This window comes from Bos javanicus, chromosome 13, assembly GCF_032452875.1.
Source record: "Bos javanicus breed banteng chromosome 13, ARS-OSU_banteng_1.0, whole genome shotgun sequence".
In the NCBI taxonomy this organism is placed as follows: domain Eukaryota; kingdom Metazoa; phylum Chordata; class Mammalia; order Artiodactyla; family Bovidae; genus Bos; species Bos javanicus.
This window is the reverse complement of record NC_083880.1, coordinates 62,766,163-62,786,771: the sequence shown is the minus strand read 5'-3', so window position 1 is coordinate 62,786,771 and position 20,609 is coordinate 62,766,163. Positions and strand designations below refer to the sequence as shown.

At 50.0% G+C, this 20,609-nt stretch overlaps 1 protein-coding gene across 3 annotated transcripts in view; it reads right to left on the bottom strand.

Moving 5' to 3' along the window:
- Positions 1 to 12,675: 12,675 nt before the first annotated feature.
- The window catches only part of BPIFB1 (BPI fold containing family B member 1), a 23,628-nt gene continuing 15,694 nt past the window's right edge, over positions 12,676 to 20,609 (bottom strand). For all 3 annotated transcript variants that reach the window (XM_061437292.1, XM_061437293.1, XM_061437294.1), the window contains 7 exons: positions 20,397 to 20,450; positions 19,777 to 19,935; positions 16,978 to 17,045; positions 16,465 to 16,510; positions 15,420 to 15,483; positions 14,382 to 14,458; positions 12,676 to 12,846 (listed from right to left, as the gene is read on the bottom strand). In XM_061437292.1, the coding sequence (XP_061293276.1) occupies positions 12,814 to 12,846; positions 14,382 to 14,458; positions 15,420 to 15,483; positions 16,465 to 16,510; positions 16,978 to 17,045; positions 19,777 to 19,935; positions 20,397 to 20,450 (501 nt within the window). In that variant the 3' untranslated portion in view covers positions 12,676 to 12,813. The remainder of the gene's footprint in view (positions 12,847 to 14,381; positions 14,459 to 15,419; positions 15,484 to 16,464; positions 16,511 to 16,977; positions 17,046 to 19,776; positions 19,936 to 20,396; positions 20,451 to 20,609) is intronic.

The window sequence follows — 20,609 nt, the reverse complement described above, 5'->3', positions numbered from 1 at the left end:
CAGTAAAAAATTAAAAGTCCATCCGAACACTTTTTCCCCTTTTCCCCTAAATCCTATTCTCAAGGGTAACCACTGTTGATGTTTTGGAGTATATCCTGACAGACTGTTTTCTACACACAGAGAGGAATGAATAGATGGGAACATTCTAAGCACATGGTCCTGCACGTTGTTTATTCCTCTCCACGTTGTTTATTACATCAGTACTTGTAGAGCAACCCCATTCTTTTAAACAGCTGCCTGGTATTCCACCGTATACGACCATAACGTGACTTATGTTTCACCAGTTCCTTATTGATGGGCTCCTAGTTTACCTTTATTTTTCACCCTGTAACACGTGAAGCTGCAAAGACCACCCTTGCGTGTGTACCCACTGGTGTAAGAATTTCTATGGACATGGATTCACAGGGTTCATATCTAGACTTAGAGCTGCCACCGGTGTGGAAAGGAGGGAGCAGGAGTCTTGGCTTCTAGCCTCTAGAAGTCCTGCTTCTCCTCCTGGGGAAGCAGGAGTCTGGGCTCTAGCCCTGATCCTACCTGCTGGGTGACTGGGGAGGTCACGTTCCCTGTCTGGTCCTTGGTTTCCTCATGTAAAAAATGGAGCAATAACACTAGATTTCTTCCAGATATGGATCTTGGGATTCTGTATTTCAATATTTACTGAGCACTCGCTGTGTACAGAGTATACAGAGTATTCACAGAGTATACTGTTCACAGCCCCCATCCTCAAAATGAGGGAGACAGTGAACACGCAAAGCTAAGGAAATGAACACACAGATATACATATGTGTGTCCATGTGTATGTATTACATATGTATATACATAACTTTGCATATATATGTGTGTGTTTATGTGCATATATTGCATATGTATATATATGACTTTGCATATATGTGTGTGTGTTTATGTGCATATATTGCATATGTGTATTATATATGACTTTGCACATATAACTTTACTCATATACATAGTTTGATCTACATTTTGAAGAGAAAAGAATAGAAAGAGAGAGGCAGGGTGGAGAGAGAAAAAGCTTACTTTAGATATTTAGATGTGGTGGCCAGGGAGCAGCTCTCTGAGGTGATGACATTTGCACTGAGAACAACAGTGGAGGGAAGATTGTTCCAGGCAGGGAGAGAGTGTGTGCAAAGGCCCTGAGGTGAGCACCAGTCCAGCCTGTGTGACCAGAGTCTCGTGGGTGAGGAGACAGAGCTAGAGAGGTGGGCGGGGCCAGGCCACACAAGGCTCCAGGTCTGCGGGGAGGAGACTGGATTTTATTCTGAGTGTGATGGGGAGACGCTGGGGGCTGTTGAGTGATCGATCTGAATTTCTCCCTCATTTGACCCCCTTGTTGACCCTGGGAACTTGCTCCTCCTGTAGACTTGTGTGTGTGTGTGCCTCTTTGCTACCATTCAGGCCACTTCCTCAGAGATGTCCTTACTGACCCCAGTGTCCAGGGCAGCCCTCTCACCTCCACCGGTCACTTGCTTATCCACTGCTCTGCTCATTATAAATAGACACGTTATTTTATTTACCTGACTGTTTCCTTGTTTAGTTTCTATTCCCCCAATAGACTTTTACCTCTTCAAGGGCAGAGACCCTGTGTGTACAGGGCATGGCACACAGTAGGCCTACAATACATATTTGCAGAATAAATGTTATGAAGAGAGGAAAAACAAAGGGGCCTGGGTGTTCAAGGAGGTCTTTCTAGAGGAGGCAACTTCTATACTGTGTTCTGAAGGATGAACAGGAGTTCTCCAGGTGAGGTCCAGAGAGAGGAAGTGACTCATCTGGACCCACCAGAAAGGTACTTCTGCCAGCTGGGCTTCAGTTTCTTCGTGTGAAAAATAGAGCAATAAAGTAACGTACTCCTCTTCTTTAAGCACTCACCACGGGGTCCTGGGGGTTCACATGGATCTCCTTGCTGGTGTACAGGCAGGACAGGATGTCGTTGTAGGTTTCCAGTGAAAAGACCAGGTCTGCCAGGCTGCCCTGGGCTAATTTGGGGAAGGGCTTGGGGGCCAGGTGGTCAGGCCTTGGGACTCTCTGGCCTGGACCGCAGGGGGTCACAAGCTTCAGAAAAATGAAGAAGGAAGGAGAAATTCAGTGAGTACAACTTCCCTGGCCAAAAACTGGCTACAGTTAATATGTAGAGGATTCACCATGTGTCAGACACAGTGTTGAACACTTACAGGCACATTTCTAGCTCACAATAGCACCGGGAGGTGGAAACCGTGTGACAGGTAAGGAAACGAGGCCCAGAGGGCTGAAGTGACTTTCTTAAGATCCTACATATGGTAAGAGGTGGAGCTGGGTTTTGAACCCATGAACTTTGCTTCCTTGCTTATCGCTCAAGTAACTCCAATCCTTTCTCTGCGACTTTGTTAACAGCCCCTCCTTTCTAGTCACTCAAATTCTCTTGTCCTGCTGACCCACCTGCTCCTCATTCTCCTCCATGCCCATCCTCCCCCAGACCCGTGGATGTCCCCAGAGGGTCTGCCCTGGCCAGGGGCTGGCTCACCTGGACTTTCATCAGGATGGCCTTTTCCGTGAATTCTGTGGTGGTGACATAGTACCGGAAGTCTTCTGGGCCTGAGCTGGCTGGGGCTGCATTGAGGAAATGGAGGCTGGGCCCCAGTCTCCCGGGGGGATGTACAGAATGGTGTGGGGAGGCTGCAAAGCAGTAGAAATTCCTTTTTCTTCTCTGCTTAGCTTTATGTTGATTGTGGGATGGCCTGAGCGTCTTGTAACAATGAACATTTAATGAGCCATAGCTCTGTACCAGCTTATATGTGTTATCACGATGGTCCATTCTGTGAGGTTGTGGTTAAACCCATTTTACAGATTGGGGAACTGAGGCTCAGAGTGGGAAATGAGTTACCAAGGTGATAAGACATAAATAATGCCCTTTCCCTCTATCCACAGGAAGTAGGCTCCCCATGTGAAAGCTTTGTCTGTTTTATTTCCCATCATATTCCCAGAGCCTAGATGAGTTCCTGGCAAGCAGTTGAGGGACAGCAGATAAGCCCCACTTCCCCTTGGCGAGGAGCTACGAACGCAGAGTGATGTGTAACAGGTCTTCCAGCAGCGAGTTGAGCAGGGTTGTGGCAGTGGGGCACACCTGGCGCAAAGGCATGAGGGGGTCATCACTGAGGTTGGGGTGAAGTCAAGGGGCCGCCCTAGGAGTCATACCCCTCTTTCAGGGGGCAGGGACAAGGAGCAACTTACTATTTTCTGCAGGAGGAAGGGCAATGCCTAGTCCAGGACAAATGTCACCAACCGCAGAGCTTCGTTCACCAGGAGGGGGTTCATCCTAGGGGTGTGGAGAGCAGATGGGGTCTCGGACACCATGGAAGGGGAAACTGAGGCCAGAGAGCGTAGTCCAGACAGGGCGGAGGAGACCCCAGCGGGTCTGTGTAATGAGGAGGCTCAGGATGGCTGCTTCCTTCCCAGCTTGGGGTCCCTCTTCTCGCCTCTCCCCTCTTTCTTCACTTTCCTTTTCTTTTTTCTCCCCTTCTTGCCTTCTTGCTTTCTCTCTCCCAGACTTTGTCCTCCTCCACTTTATTTCTTCATGAGTCTCCCTCTCTGCCTCTGTCACTTTATTTCTCTCTCTGATAAAGTTCTCTGGGATTTTCAAAGAGGGAGAGATCACAGCTGGCAGTGGAGGTCAATGGAAGGCTTCCTGGAGGAGGCGGCTTTTGTGTTAGGTATACTAAGAATCATAGGTAGGGGACTTCCTTGGGGGCCCAGTGGTTGAGAATCCACTTTCCAAGGCAGGGGACCTGGGTTTGGTTCCTGTTTAGGGAACTAGGATCCCACATGCCGCTGGGCAACTAAGCCCATGCTCTCTAGAGGCTACGTATTGCAACTAAGACTCGACACAGCCAAAAATACATACATACATACATAGTTTTTAAAAACATACATACATAGTTTTTAAAAAAGAGTCAAAGGCAGTGGCCACTTTATGTGGCATGTTCTGTGCTCAGCAGCTCACATGGGTTAGCTCATCTCTCCCTGACAACCACCCTGGGCGGCCAGGGTTCTCTGAGTGATACTGTTTATTGGAGAGAAAACTGAGGCTCCTGGAAGCCAAATAGCTTGGCCAGGGCTCCCAGTGTTAGGAAGCAGCTGAGGCAAGATTTGACCTGCATGGATGCACACTTTGACCATAACACTCAACATGGAGGCAGGAGATGCTGATGGACGGTGTGTACAGCTGGTGGCCTTGGAGCTGACCCTGTCCCTGACAACCTGGGCTGGGGAGAGGCAGCCCCAGCCTGGAGTCTCAGTGGAGGGCTGAGCACAGGAAGGGCGTAGGTACTCACTGCTCCAGAACCTCGATGCTCAGGTACCCTGGTGGGGTGTGGCACTCCTCAAAGGCCACGTGGGTCTTGTTCCCCGTCTGCTCCAGCCGAGCCCTGATGCGGGTGTTCTTGATGACTCTGAGCCGCAGGATCCTGTAGGCACAGCGTGTCCGGGAAGGCTCCAAGTCACAGCCCAAGACAGTCCAGAACTCACCGGCCGGTGGGGCCCTACCGTTGTCTGGAGGGCTCAAGTGAAAAACTAGGAGATGTAATTAAAAACACGGAATTCTAACTTTTAGGTTTAAAAGATCTGGCAGCTCTGGGCCAGCGTCCTCACAAGGTGGCTGATGTGAGCTGGACGTGGGCCACGTGCGCTTCAGTTTACTACAGTCCCCACTGGCCGAGGGTCAAGTGCATTTTTGCTGTGCGTCATTATAAGGGCGATGATATTTTTCTCATATAACAGAGATCTATTTCTCTGTGGCCACATCCCTATCAAAGAAATATTTCTTGTTACTCACCTTTCAATTAGAAAGGGAATGTAAATGAAAAAAATGCCATATTTATAAAAAATAATTTTGTTTATTGGTGAGATTGGATGGTCCTAAGGGCAATGCAAGGAGATATCCTGTTTCATGTGCCAAGGCTGCCCGTATCGCTCCCTCTGTTGTCTGCTGTGTTTACAACCCCAGACTGGCATATCATCCACTGGTTAGTGAGTGGTCTGAGCTCTCAGACTGGCAGTGAACTCTCACAACAGGCAAGGCCAGCAGAGAACTTGATCATAACTCTCTGTGGATAAACCAAGAGGATGGATGGTCTGACTCTTTGTGACCCCCTAGACTGTAGCCCACTAGGCTTCTCTGTCCATGGGGATTCTCCAGGCAAGAATATGAGAGTGGGTTGCCAAGACCTTTTCCAGGGGATCTTCCCAACCCAGCGATTGAACCCAGGTCTCCTGCATTGCAGGTGGATTCTTTACTGTCTGAGCCTCCAGGGAAGCTTCCTTTTGAGAGGTTTAGGGACAACAAAAATGCACTTGCTGAAAGCTTTCTAGATGGAGAAAAGCTCCAGAGACACCGGGGCTCCCACCGCCCTCCAGTGTTCCACTTGACAGAGGAGAGCTGAGTCTGAGCAGGGAGAAAAGCCAGAAGGAACTCACCCGCCCAGCTGGAGCAGCTCCCCCAGCGGGGAGAGGCTCTGTCCCGAGAGCAGACCCCTGATCAGCAGCAGGTCAAGCCCACTGCTCTTCCTGGAGAGGCCTTTTCTTATGAAGGGCATGTGGTCCAAGATGGCAATGCCTTCACCTGCGTCCCCCCTCACAGGGATCCTGGTCACTCGGTCCAGGACGCGGTGTTTAAAGAGCAGGTCTGAAATGTCTGAGGACAAGGCCTTCCTCAGGGCGGGGCTCACCCTTCATTCAGTCATTCAACAGATGCCCACCAGCACCTGCCCCAGGCCAGTGATTTAGTCATTTAGCAACAAGTACTTAAGAAGCACTTACTCTCTTCTGGGCTCAGGGACCAGGAGCCCTGTGGCTTGTGCCCCCATGGTGGTTACATTCTAGGGGCGGGGGCAGTGAAAGACAACTGAGCTCTTAGATAAGCAAGCAAAGCAATTTTTGGAAAATAAAATGGAGTTGAGTTGGGGCATGATGGGGGGGAGTTTGTTTTAGATACGATGGTCAGGGAGAGCCTGTTTGAGGCGGGGAGGCATTTGAGCTGAGACCTGAATGAAGTGGAGAAATCCACTATTGCAAGATATTGGGAGAGAGCAATGTAGACAGAGGCAACAGAACATGCAAAGGCCCTGAGGTGGAGATGAGCCTGGTGGGTGTATGAAGCAGAAAGGTCAGTGAGGTTGGATCATGCTGAATGGGGTAGGAGGTGAATGGGTAAGAAGGACCTCACAGCAGAGTTAGGGAGACAGACAGACAGACAGACAGGATCACAAGTATAATATGCTTGGATAAGGCCATAGACGAGGCTTCATCAAAGGGTTGTGGGAACCCAGTGGAAGAAACCTGCTTCTTGGGACAGACATTGGGACTGTTAGACCTTGGCCTTAAGGTACGAATCAGAATCTGTTGTGTTGGGGGATTGAGAACAGGTAAAGAACAGCACAAGCAAAGGAAGGAGCCTGGGAAGTCTCCAGGGCCAGTCAGGGCAAGTGGTGGAAGAGGCTGGAGAGGCAGGGCCTTGGAAACCAGGATGAAGAGCGTGGAGGATCTCCTGAAGGCTGTGACTAGGGAGCCACAGCACGTGTTAGAGCAGGGGATGCGGGGGTCAGCTTTGGGCGAAGGAAGGCAAATTCTGCTGCTGGTTGGTGGGGAGGCCAGAAGAGGAAAAGCCCTGAGCAGGGAGGTGGTGCCACTTCCCACCCCTGCTCTTCCCGGAATTCCTGCCTCCCACCACCCACCCCTTAAAACTTACCTGTCTCCAGCTGATCCTTGCTGATGCGCATGAAGACAAAGTGCTGGGCTTCACCTTGGACCTGGGGCAGCAGCCCCCAGCAGAGCAGTGGCCCCCAGAACAGCAGCATCCTCCCGCCCAGGACCTGGGGACACAGGGCTGGGAACCCCACCGGCCACCTCCATGGCCTCAGCGGGGACCCACTGCCCAGCTTCTCCCAGCTGTGCCTCTTCTAGAGCCATCTCTCCAGCTTTCTTTCCTCGCTTCTGCCCCTCCCTCTAGAGCTACCAGACCTTGAACACAACCTGTGCCTCCCACCATCTCACGTCAGTGCTTTCCATTCCTTCTGCCTGAAATGTCCTTTCCCCTCAAGTGGGCTGGCTTCCAATCTGGACTTTGCCACTTCCTGACTGTGTGACCCTGAGCAGATTACTTGGCCTCTCTGTGCCTCAGTTTTCTCATCTATAAAATGGGAGACAATCATAGATTATTGTGGGGAATGCACTCAGTAATATGTGCAAAGCACTTAGCAAGTAGTGTGCCCAACAGCTTTTAACGCGGCTATGTGATATTGTGAGACATTAAAAGAGGTAGTACTCCCGTTTAACCATGGAGGTTTCTGAATCTTGAGGAGAGGACATGGGGTAGGGGTTCTGGGAGAAGCACCACCGTGGCCAGAGTAGGCACTTGGGGGGCTTAAAGTTAGGGCTTTTTACCAACTAACTAGTAAGAAGATACGTCAATATTTCAAACAGTATGTTCGTACTGGTTCCTGCCTGCTGAACCTCAGCCCTGCTCAGGCAGCCGAGGGGGTATAGTTGGGACCCCAGAGCCTGTGGCAGGGGGCTCTCCAGGTGGACAAGGCTGTGCTGCTAGGAGATGCAGCCTTTGAAACTGCAAGGCAGAGACCAGCCGGGTGAAGACCCCTCCAGGGCACATGCCAGAGTAAGCAGGACCCATTAAAAAGCCAGCACCTCCACCCCAGTGCCCAAGAAGAAGCCACCCAGAGGGTAGATGCTGGCCCTGAGCAAAGACAGGATGCCCCTAAAGTGGCTGAGCCTGCTCTGGAGCGCCTGAGAGCATCCTGGCATTGCCTCGAATCAGCAACATCCAGGTTTTTGTTGCTTGATGGCAGGAACTCAAACTAGTGATTAAATTGGGTCCTAGAGAAAGAGACTTTCTTGTTTGCTTGCAGCTGTGAAGTTTGGACTGGGAAATTTGTATTCACGGCATAAACTATTTATATTCAGCTACTGGGGTGATTTGAAACTCATCCACTCCTCATCCAGCCAGTGTTTAGCCAGTGCCCATGTCAGGCACTTTTCTTAATCAGTTCACCCAAGTCGTGTCTCTCCTCCCTTCTTGCCTTTAGTACTTCTCATTAGCCCTCTCCATATCACACCAGTCTTGAATCATACTGGCTGAGACTTCTACTTGAGTCCTTTCTGTGTAGCAGGCTCCATGCCGAAAGCTTTACGAGCTTTGTTGCATTGTTGAATCCTTACTATGATAGTCTGGGGTCACTGAAGCAGGCACATTTTACAGAATCGGCAAAAGAGAGGAGAGGTGGGTCATCCAAGGTCACAGAGTTAGTAGCTGTGGACCCAGGATTCAAACCCAGTTTGGCTGAGAAACTGGGAAACGGATCTCTGTACCACACTGGCACATTATTGTAGGTGCTCAAGAAATATTTGAGAAATGCCCAAGTTAGCCTCCCTGTCCTTACCTCTCCAAGAATAGGGTTGTCCAGAATCTCTGCCTGGCCTTGGTCACCAGCTTCTCAGAAAGACAAGACTTTTATAACCCGAGCTCTGAAATTCGGGTGGAAAGGAGCAGGGCAGGAAGTCCAGCCTCCTGGCGGGGTTTGCGCTCAGCGGAGCCCTTCAGTGGAGGGAGAGGTCCTCTTGGCACCAGACTGTTAGGGGCTTCTGACTAAAACTGGTAGGGCCAGTCACTGGGGTCCCAGCATCAGGCTCTAGTCCTGGGTCAGCAGACCCCAGGGAGGAAGTGTGTGGGGGCCCTGTGATTTGGGCGGTAGGCCCTTTCCCTTAGGAGCCACTTCAGAGCTATGGAGCCTTGGGCAAGGCCTCCAGCTGAGCCTCCAGCTCTCAGGAGGGACCCAAGGAGGCTGATATTGCAGGATGCAGAGGTCACAGAACCCAAGGGAGCAAGGATGGATGTTGGGGTATGTGTGGAGGAGAGCAGGTGCGGGGTGGAGGCAGGCATGGGAAGGGCCCAGTGACCACCCGCGGCTGCTCCCCATGCCCTTCCCATATATGTCACCCATGCCATGCCTCTGCAGCCAGACAGGTCTGGGTTCAATTCCCCACTGTCACTCAGTAGCTGTGTAAGTGTGGGCCAGTTACTTTCCCTCCTGAGCCTCACTTTTCATGTCTGCAAAATGGGAATAATAAATCTATCTATGTCTTTTGGGTATTGTGAAGAGTCAGTGGGGCAAGTCATGTGGCTGTCAGAGCCTGGAACATAGGAAGGGTTCCCCAAAAGTTGCTTAGTTAATAATTAATTAAATTTTGGCTGTTCTGGGTCTTCGTTGAGACTCATGGGCTTCTCGTATTCCAGAGAAGAGGCTCTAGAGTGCATGGGCTCAGTAGTTGAGGTGTACGGACTTAGTTGCCCTGTGGCATGTGGGATCTTATTTCCTCAACCAGGGATCGAATCCACTTCCCCTGCACTGGAAGGCGGATTCTTAATCACTGGACCACCAGGGAAGTCCCCAAAGTTGCTTATCTTATTTTGGATTTTACAGATGAGAAAATGGAGACCCAGAGAGGCTAAGTGATCTGCTCAAGGTCACACAGCATGTGTGTGACAAAACTGGGATTTGAAATAAAGGCTCAGAAAGGAAACTGGCTACCCAGTGAAAGGGAAATTCAATGTTACTATGTACACAGCTCCAAGGACCTCAAGTCCTTACTTCCAACCAAACTGCTCTGTGAAGGTCCTCTCTCGTGGGTACTGGTACCACATGGTAAATGCGTGTAACCGCCTGCGCCAACATCCCCCAGCCGGTGCAGCCGTCCCAATGGTGGGCAGGACTCACTTCTAGGAGAGTTTTAGATTTTTCCATAGGGTTCTCCTTGTGGATAATTCCTTTCCCTTTCACCATCAGGGATGCAGTCAGGGCAGGTGTTAAACTCCATTCTTGAGCTGGATGCATGGGGCAGAGGGGCTGGTTCTAGAAGGCAGCAGCTGCACAGGAAATGCTAGGATAATGCTGTTAGCTAATGTCAGAACTAATGGCTAATGTTAATATTGTTGGGGACAATATTTCAGATGGGATGAACTTTTTCTAGGATCTCGTAAAATCATGGACTTTTTGCTTGGAAGATGCTTTAAAAGTGGGGAGGTCCTCCTTATTTCTGTTGGTTGGGCTTCAACATTACTGTCAAGTGCTATCATCCTGCCTCTGGCAGAAAAAGGCTGTAGGGTAAATTTCTTCATCTGAGCCACCGAGGGCTGGTGCAGGATGTTGGTAGAAGTACAGATATCGCACAAGGTCTCCCTTCCCTTCCAATATCTGGCTTCTCTAAATAGAATAGGAGGGAATATTTTGGCTGAAGTGCCATGGATTCTGTTGACCTTATTGACTAGTCTCTGCTAAGAGATGGGAGATTTCCTGAGTGTCTCCTCCATAAAAGGGAAGCTCTGGAAAGAGCTTGTACACAGAGAGGTAAAAGACATCTTTACTCTTGTTTCTGAGCCTCAGTCTATTCATCTGTAAAATCGGAACATTAACCCACAGGAAGTGTTTAGCCCTGTGCTGGGAACTGAGTAACTCTAAGGGAACAGAGGCTATTAGTTGTCCTGTTATTTTGAGGAACAAGAAAACTGGGTCATTGTCCTGCTGTGGATTCAGATGGGAGGCTGGGGCAAGTGGGTAAGGCTTGGGTGCCCACCATTTCAATGACTCTGTGGTCACTTGAATTCTCATCTGTAAGACAAATACAATGATTCCTTTGAGGCAGGAAGAGTTACTGTGACATCACTTGGTGTTTGTTGTTTGCTGCTAAGGGTCAGAAGGAAGCCAAGGACTTTTCCCTCCCCCAGTCCAAGAAGGGGCTGAAATCTTGGAGCTTCGGATCTGGGGCTCCTGCCTTGGAGGTGTACAGATGCTGCTTGTGCTTCAGGGTGCAAATTGGAAGGGGATTGGCACAGAAGACCACCTCTCTTCTTCTTTATGGGGGCCAGAGACCCTGCAGAGTGATGAGGGAGCAGAGAGTAGAGTGAGGCAGTATGGTGTAGTGGTTAGGGGCTGCTTGGTAGTCAGGCTGAGCCGTCAGAGCCTCAATGTCTTCACTTGTCAAGTGAGAGATCCATTGGCTGTAGAGAAGGCTGTGGGACTGAAGGTCTGTAAGATCCTTGCTCCTGCAGAACAAATGCTCATCTTGGTTTGGGTTCCCCAGAAGCAGAGCTTGAGACCAGGATTGAGAGTGGGTAGTTGATTTGGGAGGTGGTGCCAGGAGACATTGGTAGGAGAGAGGGAAAGTGAGGCAGGGAGGGAGACAGCCCATAAAAGTGTGTATCAAGCAAGCGACCCGTGGACACCTGGGGCTCAGTCCCTCTGCGGTGCTGTGGGAGCCACTGTGGAGAGGTTCCCTGCTCCCATGGGGTAAGATAGCAGGGTTACTTATCCACCAAACTCTAGGAAGCCAAGGGATCTGGGTGGTCAGAACCCGAGAGCCATGGCCATGGCTGTTTTGGACAAGTGCCCCAGCGTGGCCAGAGGTCCACGCCGCTCACCTCTGACACAGGATCTTGAGGCAGGGTGGCCATTTGTTCATCAGGACAAGATGTTACCAAAGACCAGAGGTCAGCCCCATTCTCCAGGCTCCGCGGAAACCTCACAATGGAACCTTGTAGGACCCTAGGGAGACAGCGGAGCCCCACCCCAGACAGGATGGAGATGGACTGTCTCATGTTCCTTGTGAATCGGGGCTCAAAATCCCAGGTTTAACACGACTTAGAAAAATAATGGAATCTGGTGTGTAGGATGTGGACCGCAAAGCGTGGCTGGGGGTCAAGGGTGCGTGGGAAATGCAGCACAGGGCCTGAGTGTTAGCACCGTGTGGGCCTAGCCAAGTCCTGTTGGAGAAACGCCTTTCTGGCTGCCTTTCCATGTTTCGAGGTGTTCTTACAGCTGTTTTTACTGTGAAGTTGGGTAGCGTCTTTTCCTGAAACACCTGCCCGCCCTTTCCTGGCAGGCCCCCATGGGACATGAGCTCTGTGTGCTGGGATGGGCCCGAAGGCTGGAGAACAGAGGACTTATTGTCTGTCCCCAACCTACTGACATCAGGGGAGACAGGGACACAATGGCAGTCACGCACCGTCTCAGCTGGAAGGGACTTCAGTGATAAGACCCAACATCCTGGAGCTCAGGTAACAAGAATGACAATGCCGTCACCCATGGATGGCATTGTTTGAGCACTTCCCAGGTGCCAGGAACCATTTTCTCTCATTGCATTCTCACCACAGCTTTCCAAGGTAGGGACTACAATTCTCCCCATTTTACAGGGAAGGAAACTGAGGCCCAGAGAAGGGGAGCCACATCCCAGGGTCAAACAACCATTGAGGGGTCCAGATCAGAGCTCAAAGCCTGCCTCTAAGAGTCACGCTGTTCAGTGAGCCCTGGACTCGCCACATCACCAAGGTCAACTCAATATGTGTCCCCGCCAGACAGGTTATCCTAACATTGGTGGTCTAGAAACTGACATGGAAGGCAGGAGGTGGCAACTGGCTTTCTCATTCCTGAAACTCAGGGAGGTGGTCAAAGTCTTGGGCCTCATCCACATGTATTTTGATGTCACCAAGACATGGCTTGGACGTGGCCCTGATTGACTCAGATGTGCTCGAACATGACCTAGATGTGGCTCAGATGTCTGGTCCCTAAGCTTACCAGGGGGCAAAATGACCCTGAATTGGGACAAAGACACACTCCGGACTGCAAGATTCACAAAGTTTATTCATTGTAGGGAGGGACAGACTACAGCGCTGGCTCCCACACTCTCACTGAGACACAGCCTTCCCTGGAGGACCACAGTGCAAGTCTTCACTGGGAGAGAGGAAAGTGGGCTGAGGTTCTAAGAGGAGGCTTGGGTGACCACAAGGGCTTCCTGGAATTGGAGGAGAAAAGTCAAAAAAAATTTTTTTAATTTATTTATTTTATTTATTTGACTCCAGCGGGTCTTAGTTGTGGCCTGTGGGATCCAGTTCCCTGACCAGGGAATTGAACCTGTGCCCCCTGCATTGGGAGCACGGAGTCCTAGCCACTGAATAGCCAGGGAAGTCCCCTCAAAACATTTTTTAACATCCTGCCCTGTTGTGGCTTATGGTGGTTTGTCCTTCACTAGGTGACCGCTAACATTGGGAGTCAGGACCCTGAACTCATAAAGGGTTCTTGGAAGGGTCAGAGTAGGAGGGTCTGTGTGTGACCAGTGACACCACGCAGGTGTCTGGGGCACGGATGAAGTACCCGGGCGCACAGTCTGGGTTTATACAGGACAAGCGTCTCCACTCCAGCAGATCACCAAATCTCGCAAGAAGTTTCGTCAAGTGTAGATTCCTGACTGTATCCATTGGGTCCTAGGCAGCTAACGTTTTTAAGAACACTCTGATTTTTTGGGGGAAACTAAGTGTGATGCAAGGAATGGAACCTATTAGATTCTCCCCCAAATTTCTACTATGATAATTTTCAAATATGTAGCAAAGTTGAAAAAACTTTATGCTGAATATTTGTATACTCACCACCTAGGTTCTACCGTTAACTTTTTTCAAACCATACTTGTTTGATCTCAGATCTATCCATTTATTCATTCCTTTGACTAGATTTTAAAATATAAGACTATAAACAGGGTATCAGTGTGATGCTAGTCCTAAACAAAGGAATAGAGCAAAACAGGAAATTTGGAGAAAACATAAAAAAAAAAAGAGTGAAATGATATCTTTCCAACCCAAACTGCCAATGATGAATTATGGTTTGCAACTTGATTTAAAAAAAAAAAAGAAGAAGAAGAGAAAGTTGCTAAATGCCCCCTAATAAGAGATACATGAAATACACTAAGCTCTAGCCACCCAGTTATATGGACACCGGTTGCCCATCCAACATGAATTAAGTGCAGCATGTGTCTTAGATAAACTGCTTATGTGATAATTGAATCATTTTATGTAATAGTTCACTAGTGCATGACCTGTATATTCAGACATCCCTGCCTAGAAATAGGCAGAGCTGGATTTGAACCAGTTCTTTGGTCCCTGAGTCTAGACTTAGCCTCTTTTGTTATCATGCACAGTATGTGGTCATACTTCTCCATCAAAGCCAGCTGAAATATGGACAGATTTTGAAGGTGGGCAGCTGAAAATAAGTCAAATGTCAACATGTCTTTGGAGACAGTTAATAAAGCCTCTTTCCCTTCCCCCTGCCTGAATGACAGGTAGGATGGAAAAGGCTGGAGGCACATAACCCCAGACTGGGACAGTCACCCTTTTCCACTTACAGACTAGGACACAAGGCCCTGAGAGGAGAAGGGACTTGCCCAACATCCCCATAAGTGACCTGGGGAGCTAGGATTGAATGCAGCCCCTATCTCCCATCCCAGGGCTCTCCCTCTGACTGTGCCCTCCCTGGGGGAGGGTGTTTAACTCCACTCACCTTGGTCAGAGACAACGAAATCGACTTAAATCCCAAGTTTTTCACCATTGACACTGGGATCCCAGATCTTAATTTGCCTGAAATCACAAATGTGGTCAGAGACTTGTGAGCTGGTGGTGGGGTTGGGCAGCTGTCAGTGGGCTCACAGTTCCTGCACGTGGCACGCCTGATTCAGACTTCTGCCTCTGCTTCCTGTCCTCTGGCTCTGGCATCCACCCTGCCTCGTCTCCCCATTCTTTGGCTCCAGCCCCAGCTTCTGGCTGTTTCAAAGGGCACCCTCACATCCTCTCACATTCCTGCTCAAGAACCATCAGGGGCTCCCATCATCCACAGCAGAGGGGCTTATACTTTGAGATTTCTCGCTCTAATAAAACAAAGACATGAAAAAAGCAGGGTGGACATAGGTTACCAGTTCACCCACCCCCAGGACCTGAGGTTCAGTAAGAATAATCCCCCCTTTTCTCTTGGCTTCCTTCACTAGTGACACAAATAGTAATGCCAGCTACAGCCAACAACAGCAAGAACTGTTAAGCACTGGCTGTGTCAGGCGCCCCCTCTCTTCTCTGTAAAAACCTCTTCTTTATGCCTCTGAGGGACGTGTTGCTATTTCCCCATTTTACAGATGGAGAAACTGAGGCTGAGGATGATAAGGTAGTTTGTTCAAGGCCAGGTAGCCAGCAGAAGAATCAGCACCAGAGCCCAGGTGTATCAGAAGTCCATTGAGCATGCTCTGGTTGTTTCCATTTCTGTCTCTCTCCTGCTGTTAGCCCATGAGCCTGGGACATTGCCCACACCCTCTATGGATGTCTAAGTTCTGGTGTGAGTGAGCAAACTGGGCTGGGGTGTTGGAGATGGGAGAGCGCATTTCCAGCTGGATTGACCCGGAAGGCTTCCTGGAGGAGGCGGAATTTGAACAAGGCTCTGAGGATAGGTGGAAAATAAATGAAAGGGGCCCCACATGGAGGCACAGGCAGGAGAGGTAAAGCGCCTGCCCTCAATGTCCTGGGGAACAGGGAATCAGACAGCAAAGGGACGCACCATTCTCGTTTGGCAGCAGGATGGAGGTGAGGATCTCGGTGGTGATGTTGTTCAGAAGCTTAGGCTGTGAAAGAGAAATGGCCCTGTCACCCTGGCTGAGAGTCTGAAGTCCTCTCAGCCATTCCTCAGATGGGCACGGCCCTGCCTTGTGGTGAGGGCAGCAGGTGAATATGCTGAGTCTCAGATTCCCTGCTGGTCAGAGTTGCCAGGGCTCAAGGATCAGACATGCTGTGGGGGGAGCAAACCAGCTGGCCCTAAATCAGGCAGGTGGGGAGACTGTGGTGCATTCTGGGATGCACACCTGGCCTCCAATCTCTAAGGCTCCACTGCTCTGTTTCAGCAGAATTCTCCAAAGGAATTTCATCCTGTTTCCTGAGTTTTTGACTTCTCAAAGGAAGCCAGACGTCCCGATTTTCATGTGGAATCCACCCCATTAAAAATATTTAAGTGTATACCTGTGGCGGATTCATGTTGATGTATGGCAAAACCAATACAATATTGTAAAGTAATTAACCTCCAATTAAAATAAATAAATTTATATTAAAAAAAAAGAATTAAGAGGCAAAACAAAAGGGTGGAAAAATATGCCTCCCCCACCCAAACCAAGAAACAAATACCCCACCATGGCAGAAGAGAGGATTCAGCCAATTTGAGATCTCTGATTCATTTTGACTTTCAGGGCAACTGAGGATTCAGGAGAAGGGGCTGCCCAGGGTCACTGAGATGAGTCTATATGAGCAAAATGTGTTATAAAATACATTCGTTTTCTAATTTATGGTCAAAACTTTACAGAAGGTAAGTCTGTGTGTATCTGTGTGTTTGCAAATGTGTAGACTCTCAGCTGTATCTGGCATACAGTAGGTGCTCAGTAAACACTTGAGCCAGGCGGTTGGACTTTGTGGCTAAGATTGGGAAGGCTGGCCTGCTCACCATGGAGCTGCCTGTGGGGACCTTATTCAAAGCCATTCCTAGGCAATGTCTCCTTTTGCGGTGAATCATCCTGGGCAATCTCCTGCATCCCCAGGGAAAATCTGTTCATACTCACGTTGAACACACCGATGTCTGAGTTCATCAGATGGATCCGATCAGCTCTGCAAGAGAAGATGCCCATGAGGCTGGTCCCTTGGAGTCGCATCCATTCATCCATCCATCCATTCATTCCACAACTATTTACTGAGCACCTACCATGCACCAGACATGGCACAGGCTCTGGATACAGCAGGGACCCACATGAAACCCTGGCTTCATGAGCTTACATTGTAATGCCCTCCTACACTGGAATGAGCTTACATTGCAATGTGCGGGGGAAGCGGGGGAGATAGCAGGCACATGGTTGCCCAAAAAGCAGGCAGAAAGATCACCCCCCCGAGTGAGGACCATGGTGAATGGAGGAGACCATCCAGGCAAGGTGGCCTTTCCCTTTCTGCCCATCCCCAAGCAGCCTTCACGTGATACTCACACCCCAGAGGTTCAAGACACTGGGTGTTTAAAGAAAGCAGTGGTCACCAGGCAGACTCATTTCCATCTCCAGAACCTTCTCAGTAATTTTTGCATTTACCTGATTTCGTTAAAGCTGAACACAAGTAGGCCATCTTCGATGTAAAACTGAATGTCCGAGGAGGCTTCCTGCAACAAGAGAAACCCAGGACCCTTTTATTTAGAGGATTTTTGTCAGGGGTTGGGTGTGGGGCTCTGCACGGAAGTTCTGGGGTCAGGCTGACATGGTCTGAATCTCAGCTGTTGGCTGTGACCTTGGGAAAGGGTCTGACCTCTGTGGGCCTCAGATTCCTTCTCTATGGGTACAGGGCTGTTACCTGTACCCATGCCCCAGTGAAAAGGTTGCGCATAGGATTGCTGCTGCTGACAATGATGACAGGAGCCAATGTTCACGGGAGCCCTCCTTGTGTGTCAGATGGTGTTTTATGAGCTTTGTCTGATTATCTCCTTTGATCCTCATGACTCTGTGAAATAAGTCCCATTATTATCCCATTGTAGAGGTGTGTAAACTGAGGGACAGGCCGGATGGTGACTGTTAACCGGTTATTATTATTGCAAAAGTCAGAAGCTGAGCCAGCCTCAAACACAGGTATATACATCCAGCATCTTGACCCTTAGACTCAGGTGAGCTGAGTACCAGGCTCCAGGGCAGCTGCACCCAGAGAACAGACTTCTCTGGCAGGCCTGGGCTTGGAGGTCTTTTCTTAATTTTTAATTCTTTTTAGGCTATGCCGGGTGGAATGCTTTTGAACTGTGGTGCTTGAGAAGATCTTGGGAGTCCCCTTGGACAGCAAGGAGATCAAGCTAGTCAATCCTAAAGAAAATCAACCCTGAATATTCATTGGAAGGACTGGTTCTGAAGCTGAAGTTCCAACACTTTGGCCACTTGATGTGAAGAGCCGACTCTTTGGAAAAGACCCTGACACTGGGAAAGATTGAGGGCAGGAAGACAAAGGGGTGGCAGAGGATGAGATGGTTGGATGGCACCACTGTCTCAATGGACATGGGTTTGAACAAACTCCAGGAGGTAGTGAAGGATAGGGAAGCCTGGCATGCTGTAGTCCATGGGGTGGCAAAGAGTCGGACACAACTGAGCAACTGAACAACGCATGTGGAATGTGGGTCTTTGTTCCCTGACCAATGATGGTGGCCTTTGAAAAGTGCCTGCTATTGGCCATGGAAGGGAAGTCCCCAGGGAGTGAGGCTGGCTGGGGTCGGTCCCCTCTCCCTGCTTGTCGGGGGATCAGGGTATCCCCACATCCCCATGGGAAGCCAGGGCATCATGCACCCTGTAGCTGTGTGAATGGTGCCCACTGACAAGGCGTGTGGACAGCTTGCACAGGGCCTGCAGGCACCCTCCTGTAAGGAGAGGGTAACGTTGGCCTCCGACAATCAGGTGCTGTCCAGACTCCTTGGCTAGGCATGGAAGGCCTTGCTTATCCAGGGCCCAACCATGGATCTTGCCTCGTCTCTTCCTTCACCTTGTCCTCTGTAGGATGCGGTGGTGCCCCACTCAGATCCCCCTTTTTTGGTTGGGGCACCCATTCCTCAGCTGCTGAGTGTCGCTGCTGCTAACAGTTCCCAGCCGTTCCCTGGTCTGGGGACCTGTTTTTGCTGGGAGGTTATGTTCTTCCTACCTTGGGGGCAGTTAGTGACCAGTAACTGACAGACAAGGGCATACAAGAGGCTGGCCTTCCTGTTTCAGCCTGGGCTCAACCCCGTGGCGCCACCATGCTCCAGAGCTCACTGTGGGATGAAGCAGAAGCCAGCTTCCAGCTGAGGCCACATCCTTGCTCAGTCCTTCTCCTGGGAGCTCTCCCCCAGTACAGCACTTTTCTAAGGGTCTTTGTCTTGGGCCTGTTTCTAGGGGTCCTACCTAAGATATCTTCTACTGGGCCTGTCCTTTGATGAGCCCACCCCCAGATCTTTATCCACAGGGTCCTTCTAAATGGAAGCTCTGAGATCTGACCTGCTTTGTTACTGAGAAAAGCAATTCAGAACTTACTTGGAGATGACTTAGTTCTGTTTATCTTTTGGAAGAGGAAGAGGAATTATCCCCTTTCCTTCTAGGCCTGTGGTTTGGATAGAGCCAATCCTAATCTCCCAATTTGGGATGTGTGTGTGTATATGTGTGTATGTCCCAGCTCAGAAAATTTACATATTTCATTTTTCTGGTCACGCTGATTGGTTCATTAGTAAGCATTTGACCCTAAGTCATTCAATGAGAGTCAGTTTTGGAACTTTTGCTAGAACTACTGGGAAAGAGAAGCTTTTCCATTGAGGTTGCCAAGTTGATAGGTTATAAGCCTGATGTGGGTTAGGGGCACTTCCAAGAAGGGACAAACTGCCTGAGGATGAAGGCAACACAAGGAAAAACAAGGCTGCCAGATGGGAAGAGAGAAGAATGAAGATGACATTGTTTGAACACCTGATACAGCTATTCTGGAAACCAGCACTGACCTGGACTTTTCAGGTATATGCTGCTGCTGCTGCTGCTGCTAAGTCACTTCAGTCGTGTCCGACTCTGTGCGACCCCATAGACGGCAGCCCACCAGGCTCTGCCGTCCCTGGGATTCTCCAGGCAAGAACACTGGAGTGGGTTGCCATTGCCTTCTCCTTCAGGTATATGAGCTAATGCAATTCCCTTTGTGCATGTGAATTAAATGTCTGCTTAAAGATTCTGACTAACTAAGAGTTGAGCCACCAAAGCCCCTGATTCTTGGTTCAAAATTCCCTTCCCCTAGCTCTGCGAGGTAATAAGAGTGGCAGAAAGGTTTAGCAAAGCAAGAGAGGGTGAACAAGAACAGTGAACAGGGGGATTCCCAAGGTTGCTGCCAATGTCTCAGACAACTGAACTCACGATGCCCAGGGTGAAGAGGGGGCGGCTGTCTTTATCGGTGGCGAATATTTCCAGCACGATCAGTTGGGCCACCTTGGCATTGCCCTGGTCCAGAATGAGCATTGGGGTCGTCTGACTCATGATCTTCACGATCTGTGTGGGCCCCAGCTGCGCTGCTGCCTGGAAGGACATCAGACCCATATGACACCTCCCAAGTGCGTCCCCATAGTCCACGAGCCCCATGTGGTCCCGTGAGACCTGGCCACTGCCCACCTTCCTGGACTCCCCCATTCCTCTCTGTGCTTCCTCAGATCCTGGAATAAATTGTTGTTCTGCCCATCTCACAGTCTTTGGTTTGGACTCTCCCTCCGTCTGGAATACGTTTTCCTTCAGGGAAGCTCTCCCTCATCTCCCAGGGTGGTTCAGATACCCTGGCAGTTCTCCTATAACCCCTAGAATCTATCTGTCCTTTGTCACCACTAACTGTCCTGTTAGAGTGAAATCTCCATGAGGACAGGGAGCAGTGTGTTACAGTCACCAGTGCTGGGGGGACAGAGTGGTCCCACACCTCCCTCCCTCCCCAGATGCCAGCAGACAGACCACAGCAAACCCTCCAGGCTGCAGATGGCAAATGGACCAACCGTTTCGTCGATCACCTTGATGCTTGACTTCAGCTGGCGGGCTACCTCAGGAAGCTGAGGAAGAGAGGAGGTCAGAGCTGGTCAGCTGGTGGGGAGAGGGGAGACACAGCTCCAGCAGTCCTGCTGCCGGGATCCCCCAAACCCCAGAGAAGCTGGGAGAGTCTGGTGGCCCAGTGCATGTGTCTGCGCCTGGTGGGAAACAGCCTCTGTGTC